Source organism: Anneissia japonica, unplaced genomic scaffold (assembly GCF_011630105.1).
Source record: "Anneissia japonica isolate Jap-2015-1 unplaced genomic scaffold, ASM1163010v1 scaffold287833_len2544123_cov190, whole genome shotgun sequence".
NCBI classification, from domain to species: domain Eukaryota; kingdom Metazoa; phylum Echinodermata; class Crinoidea; order Comatulida; family Comatulidae; genus Anneissia; species Anneissia japonica.
In genome coordinates, this window is record NW_022757233.1 from 2,103,840 (window position 1) to 2,115,544 (window position 11,705).

At 31.1% G+C, this 11,705-nt stretch overlaps 1 protein-coding gene across 1 annotated transcript in view; it reads right to left on the bottom strand.

Moving 5' to 3' along the window:
* The window catches only part of LOC117124622, a 62,357-nt gene that overhangs the window by 30,466 nt on the left and 20,186 nt on the right, over nucleotides 1–11,705 (bottom strand). The window contains exons 8-11 of the mRNA XM_033270918.1: nucleotides 8,494–8,514; nucleotides 2,562–2,732; nucleotides 1,281–1,378; nucleotides 1–78 (exon numbers count right to left, since the gene is read on the bottom strand). Of these exons, the coding sequence (XP_033126809.1) occupies nucleotides 1–78; nucleotides 1,281–1,378; nucleotides 2,562–2,732; nucleotides 8,494–8,514 (368 nt within the window). The remainder of the gene's footprint in view (nucleotides 79–1,280; nucleotides 1,379–2,561; nucleotides 2,733–8,493; nucleotides 8,515–11,705) is intronic.

Consider the following 11,705-nt stretch of genomic DNA (forward strand, 5'->3'; position numbering starts at 1 on the left):
AAGACTAGCACAGCTAAGGAGGGCTTTCAGGGAATCAATTTCTGCTCTCAATTCTCTAATTAAGCGAACGTTCAGATCCTGGTAAATAAAAACATTTAAAATTTTATAATCATATAGAAAAAATGTATATAAATATGCTGTTAGGGTTTAAAATGTTGATTTTGTTTATTAGCAATAACATCGTTTTTTTTAATTGTTCTCTAATTTCTCCATTGTCTAAGTTCCCCTTAAGGTAGGTTTTAGTAAAATAATAATAATAACAATAATAATAATAATAATAATAATAATAATAATAAATGAAAATATTGTATGCCTCATAATTAATGTACTGCTCTCCTGTTAAGGACAATACAGAAATCCTGAAGCTTAATTTCATTTCATTCAGGAATAAAGATCACAAAACACTTTTTAAATATATAAAAAAAAGGGAAAAAAAAGGGAGATGTATGATTAAGAACAACAAACAACAATTCTTAGAATAACCCAATAAAGTTTTAGAAAAAAATTAATGACATTGGGGCCCTTAATGCTGAGCAGATCAAATGCTACCACTGTCATCTCATCATCACTGCCATTATTACTATTGCCATTGTTGTCCTTGTCCTATTGTCCTTACAGTACCATTATGGTGTCATTGTTATATAATTAAATTTGATTTATTATATCATTTCACATCATAACAAATCATAACAAAAAACAGTTCATCTTCACCACGCATCACTTCACATTATGATTACACATCATATTAGACACTGTTGAACATCATCATACGACACTGCATCATCATCGAACATACAACAAACATTAGCCTTTCATATAATATCATGTATGCCCAATTATACTAAATATGAAGAAGATACTAGCCTAGATATCAATAACAAATATAACAAAATTAATATCCAAACAATAGCAATAATAATAGATAACAGTGATAACATCATTATCACCACCAGACAAAATAACAAATCTTAATCTCCTTAATCAATCCCAGTCAATCTAATTATGTTACATAACCACCTCAGAGACTAGCCTAGATAATATCTGATCCAAATGGTATTAAGTCCAAAACACCTTCTGCACACTCACACCAGACACAGGCCTAGCCTGAAAGCACATATTCATCCAATGCATAAGACATGTGCTAAGATTAAAATCATAAATCATACAGATATTCTCTGAAATGAGACATAATAATAATAATCTTTGTATTAAAAATACCCTTCTCCAATTTAAATTTTTTACAAAAATTCACTTTAGGAGTAAACACTCAGCTTACTTACCTCATTAACCTTAGGTTTGTTGACAATATGCTTCGCTCGCCTTGCATAACGCAATGTGCTCATAGTCTCATTGAAGTATGTGCTTGCTGGGGACACGGCTGCACGATATATTTAAATCAAAGGCACTCAATATTAACGGTTAAACCAATAAGATACATATCATTACAACCACAGTGAATAATATTGAACTTTGTGTTGTACGTTAGCATAGAGACCTAAATCAAACTATTATGTACAATCTCTTTCCTACACTGCGTTACTTATTGATTTGAGTGTAGGTTGGCAAATATTGGCGCATCAACAGCAGTTTAAATTCAAATAAGCACAATGATTTTAAGTACAGATGCAAGTAATAAATTACTTTGAGAAGAAAACATTTTCAAACAAACACAGTGATTAATCTGTTGGATATACACAATCAGATGAAAAATATTCTGTTCATTAAAGATTAGGTTTGGTACCATCAGGTTACCATAGCAACAACAGGCTGCCAACCTAGATTATCTGTATTCAGTGATTAATTCATCTTCGCTACAGAATTATTTTGTGAAAATCTATTACACTGTAAATAAGACGCCTTGAAAATCATGTCATTTTACTTTTAAATTGATTAACAAGCTAAGTTAATGGTTTGTGCAAAGAATTTGGTATTAATTTATGATTTTCTGAAAACCAAGCTAATAAATTAATACATCACATAAAAAAATAATATATTGAATGTTATATTCATGCTTCTTGGCTCAGCACAAATACAATTATCTTTACATATATATTTACAGTAAAAAAAATAATTTATAATGTAATTGCAAATAATGTTCATGTAAAAAGCAATAATTAAAGATTTTTGAGTAAATATACTGTACACTCTAATTGCTAATAAATGTATCATGTAAAAAGGAAATATAAAGATTTTAACATCACTAATTTTTAAAACAATATTGATAACAACTTCAAACATGGATCTGAATCTGTGACATATTGTGACTTGTTTAACAATGTATTCTAATTAAAAAAAAAAAAAATTAACATCAAACATATAAATTTATGGAGTTGGGGATGTAAATTTGAACTAACTGTTCTGATGTAGAAATATGTCTCCATTTTAATTAAGTAGCATGATAACTTGTAATCAGTAAAGTGGAACAAATAAAATCACAAAAGACCTCTCAGAAAAGTAGGTCATGGAAATAGATTCACATTCTAGCTTATGTAATCGTCAAAAAAGTTATACAATAATTAAAAACTTACGAAAAACATATTGAATTAAATATTCTTACTTACTCGATATCATAATAGTTTTTGAGTTACCACCAAGACTATCTTTCAGTAACCACGTCAACACCGAGTTTCTGTACGGTATATAACCTGGTTTCCTAGGCAACCCACTAACAGTATAGTTATCTTCCGCCGTGGTTAAGCTCTCCATACTCGCAGCGGACAATGAGTTTGAAGCTGCGGAGGCAGATCAATAAGAGATTAAGTGACATTGATAAATGCGAGCCAAATATAAATTCAATATTATTAGCATAGGCAGGTGGTTACAATGTTAACCAAATTTTTATCATCATAGAAATCTAATGGCAATGAAAATTGTTTAGCAAATTAAATTTAAGAAAAACAGCAATCTGAATAGCTAAGGATCTTGGATATTTCCTCTGAAACAGGTGAATTTCGGAATAAATGTTATCATCAAAAAGAATTACTTGACTAATGATCAAAATAATTTCCACTTGGCATATCTCAACTTTGACCTTATTGATCTTTGAGATACATGCCCTTGGAATTTCCAATTCAGAAATTTACAAAATCATACTTAAATAAAAATAATTGTTATTATAAACCTAAAACCACTGTATTTACAGACATTCTAATCGTTCCATCATCCAGAATCTTGAATAAGATATGTGGGGCATAATAAGGACCGACAAAAAATGGTGTATGTTTCATTTTCTCAGAGACTTAATATTCTTACTAAAACCTCAAAAATATACCACCAAAATACATGAAATAAACTAGGTTTTAAAAAAAATCTGGATAGGTGTGTGGCTTGATCTCCCAACAGAAACATTTTTTACTGGTAAATTGTCTCGTATAATGTCAGCTAAGCACGCAGCGTGAGACGTTACGCCATTTGAGTGGGTTTAATGAGTGGAAAAACCAACGAAACATACAGTCACAACTTGGCCTGGAATGATGTTCATTTATTGAAAGAAGGTTTTCCTAGGCATCTTTAGGCCTAATTAGTGGCTTTTCATTTTACCCAACACACAATTTTTACCAGTTGTCTGGTTATTTTTACTGGTAAAATTGACGGCCAAATCGGCTTTGGAAGAACACTGTGACTGTAGTTATAACATGATGATGGATATACTTAGACTACAATGCAAATTGTTAGGCTTTGTATTTATATTTGATAGTCTGGACAGGGCTTTATTGAATGGATCAAACATGGCCATATCAAATCATGGTGAACTGATGATGATAAATGCATTCATATGATCAAGTACCTTCACCTTTCATTGGTTTTGTCTATAAGCTAAGTCATGTGGCTATATAGTTATAGCATCTCTTATATTTACAGTGTTATGCTAATATTAGCATCTCTGAAAGTATTGATAAGAAACAAACAACTTGACTGGCAGGTGTGAAATAGATCATCAAGATCACGAATCACATTTAATCTTTTGACAAATGGTGGGGAGGGAGGGGGGATAATTCATAAAAATCAGTGCATATGCTAAAATTCATTCAGTAAACCTAATTAAAGGTATAGTACCAACCAAAAAAAAAAAAAAATCAAGAGAAAATCCAAAAACATTAATCTAAATATATAAAATTTATATATTATTTAGAGGTAATCTATAATTTCCAATATTTTCATAAGTAAAACAATAAACATACTTCTGTGACTGCCACCCCCCCCCCCCCCCCAATGGAAGAGTGCACAATAAAATGTTGATTTGTCATTTTGAGATCCATCATTCTCTTTCTTAAAAGAGTACTTGTACCTATATTTTCAACCTCCTCCACCATCCTAAAGCACATATTTTCTACTCTTGAAAATGTTGAAAATTATGGATGGCCCCATCCCTTTAAAAAAAACCACAGAAGTTATAAACATAACAGATTTTTAAAAAAATTAGTTTTTAATGACATACAGGAATTTTAACCATGAAATTTCTTAAATTTGAGTTTGAAATTTTAAGGGTATATTATAAAGACTATACACCATTTTATCGGGTCTACTTTGAAACAGCGCCACCAACATCTCGCAATTGGGGACATCCAGCAGCTCAGCTTGAACAAATTTTGTTTTTCCAGACACATATCTTTGTTTAGACACATATCTTTGTTTTAGTCTCGCACCAGTCACAGAACACAGATAAACACTGATAACGTAGAGTGAAATGCCTAGGCTTCAGGATGTCCCCCAGTAGTAGTTGCCAGGTTGTCGGATATTTTCATTTCAAATTTGGTGAAAATGGTGTATAGGAAATATGTTGATTTGGTAGCAGTACCTGGTCGTGTTTAAAGAAAATAACTATTAAAAAATAATACTTAAAGCTATTGACAGATAATAGTTACTTTCTCCATCACAAAGACATATATATCATCAGTTATGGTTGTGATTTGAAGCTAAAATGCAAAAATAAACAAAATTAAAAATAGATGAATGGCAAATTCTAAGCTCAAAATTTTTCCATCAGTATTAGTGACCAAAGCAAACATGAGATAGAAATAGAAAGTAAAAAGATCAGTTGATGAACAAACAATAAAATGTAAAAGTCTTAATCATTTTTAACACACATCAATTATGAACATTTCTTTAAAAATATAGGAAAATAAATTAAACATGAAGAAAGTGGTTTCACATATTCTAGCTTGCTTAAATAAATATTTTATTAATTCAACATTTTATAAGGTTAACCACCCAGAATATCATTAGTCTTCGATAGGGTTAAGAAATAATTTTTCCATCTCATCCAATAGCCAGCCACTTGTCACTTGGAATACAAACTCACATGCTCTGTACAATATTTAATGGCATATCTATGGTGCTACGTGGAGGGCATTCCCTAGGAAAAAAATTGAGCCCATCCACAGGACCCCCACCCCCTGAAAATTAGCTACTTAGCCTAAGGAAAACCATTTGCACTCAAGTTAAAAATTACTTTGTAACATTATTTTTTTGTTGCCAGCTAACTCTCCCTCACTCGTGTAGAGTAGAGACCATCACTCAGGGGTTTAGCCAGAAAAACAATATAGGCCGTCCAAAATGGAAGCCAGTGGGCGTGGCACTGAGTCGATGGGTGGGCCATCTTTGGGAATCCCCACCAAATATTGTTACAAAAACAATGTACATTCAATCAATAAATGTTGTTTTTATTACACGTAAATATGATTAAATTTTTAATGTAACACTCGATAAATTTGAAGAATATAGAATTTTCTAAAGGTAGACCAGGCCCAATTAGGGTAGGCCGAGCTGATTGGGCCAAGTAGCCATCCTCAATAATTGTAGGCTGTCCAAAAGACGGCTTGCTGGATAAGCCTATGCCTCCACTTAACATTTGCGCCCCTCCATCACCATGTCAATACTCCTACAGTAGATACACCACTGACTATGTTTCAGGCTGATTTACACAAGAGCCAGACAGCCACATATGACAGCAACAAAACATTCATCATGCCTGCAGATGTTTGCAGTTTGTTCCACTTTCTGCATGATCAGTCAAGAGTGACAAGTGTCACTGACCGGTCACAATATTTTTTCTTTCTGGAAATAGCAAATGATTCTATGACAAGTAACATTATTACTCGGTCACGTAATCACATCGTATTTAGTGCAGATCATCATAATAGTTCAATTAATTGCTTCTTTCACGGTTTGTATGGCTGTCGCGCCCTGTGTAAATCTGCCTTTAAGCCAGACACTCGCCGCACCCGACGCAATTCTACAGACAGTATCGTCTGTAGAATTGTGTATTCGACCGTCGTACGATGCAGTCCCCGGCTTAACACTACATAGTTTATTTTTTTAATGTATAGCTATTGCTGAATACAGACATTCATTGCAAACAGTTGCATTTGATTCAGTTTGTTTGCAAACAAATCATAATCAAATTATTTTTTTTAATGTGAAAAATGCCTGTTGTTTGCAAGATTTTAAGGCCAGGAAACTGCAATTGGATAAAAGCACCTTATAAAAAATACTAAGCCTAAAGCTATGCTTCAAGAGTTAAGTTTCACAGGTCATAGGTTGAAGGTACAAATGAAAAGAAATTCATATTTAAAATATGTAGTTTGGAATATTTGAAGTCAGTACATTGCAATTAGATGGAAAGCACATTATAATATACCAAGCTAAAGCTCCACTCCAAGGGTTAAGATATGCAGGTCATGGGTCAAATGTACAAATTATAAAGAAATTCATATTTAAAATGTGTAGTTTGTAAGATTTGAACCCAGGACACTGTAATTTGATGAAAAACACCTTATAATATAGCAAGCTAAAGCACCGCTCAAGGGTCAAGATTCAAAGGTCAAAGGTACAAATGAAAAGAAATTCATAATTTTGAAAATGTGTAGTGCTGTATTTGTCAAACTGATGTTAAATTCAATATGTGAAGAAATAAAAAAAATGTAACAAAAAAGAACATATTCAAATTCTTCTCTCACAGGATAACATGTTTAAATTTCATTTTAAAATGAGTAAAATTTAATTTAATGAAGCATCACAAAAAACACATCAAATGGATGTGGAAACTACATCAAATATTGTTTACAATAAACATTAAATGAACAAAACAATGGTTAAAAAGTGCTAGTGATAAGCTGAAACTCAAAACAAATGTATTTGTAAACTACAAGGAAAATCTTACAATTTTTCAATAAAAAACAAAATGCTCAACCAAAGCATAGCTTAAACTAATTTATTACTGAATATACTCAGCTTGATGCAATAAAGTTTGCGTATCTAATATAAATATATAGACTGTTAATTTACTACTTTAAACTATTAGTTTTAGTTTTTTTTTCTCTGTAATCTCCAAATTTCAGTTGCACCCAACCTATTTAAGTCATGTAGAATTCTAATTGTGTAATTAAAAATGAATGTAATTAATTTGAGAGTGAGATTTTTTTTTTTTAATGTTAAACCTTTTTTTTTTTTTAATGGAAATTTCATTAAAGAGTGCATGGATATGAATACAAAAATGATAGAATTAATTGTATCAAGTTAGGGTTAAAAATGAATGGTAATTTGTGCAAAAATGCTGGTGTGCTCGCAAACTTTGTATGTAGCTGAAAATCTTGACTGATCACAATAAGCTGTGCTAAAAGTTAATGCTTTAAAAAAGAAAAATTGTGAATATTTTGAGGAGAAATGGGGGAGAGGAATCAAAATGAAAATTAAAAGGACATTTATATTATTGCAAACCAACATTTTATAAAGTAGGTAAAATTGAAGCCACCATAAATAGCTCTAGACCCAAACTTCTACTTGCATTACTTTATAGCAACCAATTTGTTTAAATTAATATTTACGAAAAGCGATTTATAATTATTAAATCACCAATATTATCAACAGATTTTGCAAAACTGAAAGCGAATGAGTAAACAATTAAGACATTTATATACTTTAAAACCATTGTATAATATTTCCTAATGATTTCAAATACATAATTACTTTAGTTTAGGGCTGGTATGTTTTAAATTACAAACAAACCAGAAATGAAAAGATTAAGCTATTTTTAGAATACCTATAAATGCTTCTTCCAAGAGCCCTGAATTTAAATATTAATAATTATTTAAATTAAGGGCAGTTGATTTGGAACGTAGACCATGTTAAGCCAGTCTCCCGTGTTGCGATTTAGCTTACGATAAGCTGCGTTGCTACACTTCCAAGTACAATTTTTTGAACATGTTCTACAATATCGTATATGCTTCCATATGACTATCCGTGTTCTGTCGTATACATATTACCACTCACACCTTACCAACTCCCTCACACCAACCGATTTTAGATCGAGCGTGTTGTGGAGCAGCTTGTCGTAAGTAAAAATCGCAACATGTGGGCAAAAAAAGGTGCTCAAAACTGTAGAAGGGGAAATAAAAAAATTGACAAAAATAAAAAATCACATGCAAAGTAATGTTAATATTAGCAACAGCTACAATTGCACAGATGTTGATTTGCACACATCACTCTTCTTACCTTTCAGAATTTCTGACGATCCTGAGAAAAATGAACAGAAGTAAGAATCTAATGCAGATTACGTTCACCAGTCAAAGTCAAAATCTTCCACTACAAATTTATTATAATTAATGTTTAATAAAATTATATGTTTAATTTTTAAACCTTGCTTGATATAGTAAAAAGAAAAAGTATAAAGTCAAATTCATACTCCAATTACATTATTTACTTCATTTTAAAATAAAATTATGATTTACATTTTAAAACATCAAATTTATAATTGATATTTTGTCATTCTTTAACAAATTTTGAATATATCATATTTTAGTTATTTATGTATTTATTTTATCTGTATTTTTTTTTTCATTTTCAGCTTACCAAATTTATTGCATAAGCATTTACAAATAATTTCTATTTTTATATATCGCTACATTTACATTCATAATCTTGCTTTTGTAAACATAACTTTTCAAAAAATTATTAATTCACTGATAGTGTCTCAAAAAACATCAAGAATTTAATGCCTGATATAAATAGCACCCTCTAGAGAAACAGTTCGAGAACTTATTCTGGGTTCATAGAGTTCAAAGACCTATTTATAAATCAATAATATTAGACAAAGAGTATCACAATCTTGATATGAATACCGCCCTCTGGAGAAATATTTTGAGAACTATTTTGAGTCCAAATACATAATGATATAATATGGAACAGATGAATAAGTAACTAACAACAGAGATGGAAACATCCTATTTTTTCATAAAATAAATGTAATTTAAAGTGAATGCATTAAATAAAATTTTTAAAAAGAAATAATAATTCATATAAATACATTTATTACACTATACTAAACATGCATAGGCAGATATAATATCTATTTTGCAAGTAAACATAATTTGTGATATGAATAATGAGTTTTTATGTCAATGTACGGAACTCATGCATGCAACGTCATGCTTGCATTGTTCATTCCTCATTCTGACTGCAGGTATCTACATTCCATCTTTTCTTAAGCACATGCCAACTATTTGAAAATTTTTCTTGATGAGTTTTTGTTCCAAATGATGACCCCTATTTATCTATGCCACTCAGAATTACGGGGAGTTAAGTAGTCACGTTTAATCTGACACTTGGTAAAGGAGTTATGCAGTAGATAGCATTCTTAAAATGAACTTTATTACTGACAGAAGATATTTTCAAACTTAGGTCATCATTTGAACTAGTTCTACTCACAATACAATTGAATTAAAGTTTATTACTTGTAAGTGTTTAACTAGAGACAATGTTACTTTTTACTTCAAACAGTTTGCCTTGTTGGGGGTTATTTACGTAAGAAATTTATCAAATAGTAGAAGATGGAAATGGCCTACAGTTCTCCTTCAAATTTGGGACCTGAATATATGGGGCGGTCTTGAGGTTTGGTCTGCAATTAGGGTTAGCATTTGGTAAGTGATTGATGATTATTATTAGTTGATACTTTGAAAAAGTATTCTCAGATTAGAGTGTTTAGGAATTAGAGAGGTCTCGATTTGGAGGGCGAAATGTACACAAATTTACTTACAAAATTGACCAAGACTTGTTTAACTGATAAAAAAATCTGTACACCTATTTAATATAATTTGATATAATACTACTGCTTACATTTTCCGGTCATCAAATATCATCCCACCTCTCCCACTCCAACAAATTTGAACCAAGTTCACATTCAAGTACTGTAGTCAGCTTTAACCGAGAAAATAACAGTGAAATACTTTGCTCAAAGCCACAGCAATGTGATCAGAATTACAACATTTCAATAAAGAGCCTAAATCCTATTCTGTCAAACCTAGAACAGAAGCACTGTATCTTTTTTTTAGGACCCTTGAATGGGCTTCTATTTGAGATGGGTCTCTTTTAGATATGGGCTTCTTTTGAGATTACTTTTGAAAACATAAAAGGGGGGGGGGGCTTTTTTTTAAAATGACTGCTTTAAATTTTAGAATTCCTACTACTATACAACATTTTCCAACTTTTGAATTGATTTTTATTCAATATATTTAAAATTTTAACCATGCTAGTGCTATAAAATACTATTGATACTGACATGCAATCATAATCATCAACGATAACGGTCTGAATGCAAGTACTATCGTGAAAGAAATCCATAATATCTTAAGGCTTCTTTTTCTTTTGCAAACTGAGAAGGGGGTTTCTTTTCAAGATGGGCTTCTCAAGATTAAGCCCATGGGGCTTCCATACGAGGTTTTACGGTATACCGAATAATTTATTCATTATCTGCAGATGCCATAGCTGGGGGCTCTCAGTTCGGGATTCTCAAGCGCCATCTGCTACAAATGTAAGTATTGAAAATGTATGTGCATACATACAGTATTTGGTTTTGTCATAATCTATTCTAAAGGCAATTACTCCACGACATGGATATAACTTGCAGGCTGAGGGCTCGGAGAAGTGGTGGTGCCCAATGCCGTAGCCAAGATTTTTAAACAGTGCGGGGCAATATCAGGGTGGACCCACTTTACACTTAATCTGGACCAATTTTCTTAAAGTTTACCCATTTTAAGCTAAATATGAGAAATCTGGACCCATTTTTCAAAAAGTAGACCCATTTTATGCATAAAATTACATATTTTGGACCCATTTTTAAAAATGTGGACCCATTCTTTGTGGACCCATTAGAAAAATTGTGTGGGACTGTCGGGACTGTCCCAATAGCTGGTTACGACACCAATAGAAGGTGCCCTTTTGAGAACTGTGTATATTATGTTGAGCCATAATGCTCAACATTTCATCATAAAATATTTATGTAAATATCTTAATAATAATTAATAAATAATTAAAGTAAACGTATTTTGTCAGAGTGCTCTAAATAAACCTCAAACCAAAAAAAAAACAAATAAATAAAAATAGATATTATTTTTGATTATATTCTAAATAAATATCTTGGTATGAAATTTCTTAAAATATGTTCTATTAATATCTCTAAAACAAGTCTAACTACTAGAGCTAATCAAAAATTACTTTACTGTAAAAAAAAAAAAGTTAAATGCCTTCATAACATTTCAAATTCTACTGTAATGATATATATTATTATGAAACTATGTTCTATTTAGTTGCCAGGTTATCATGCAGATTTGAGTCAAATATTCAAGCATAAAAAATTATATCCAATATGCATTATTAATTTTTAATGCCATTAAATATACATCACGTTTTCATCAATGATGTATATTATC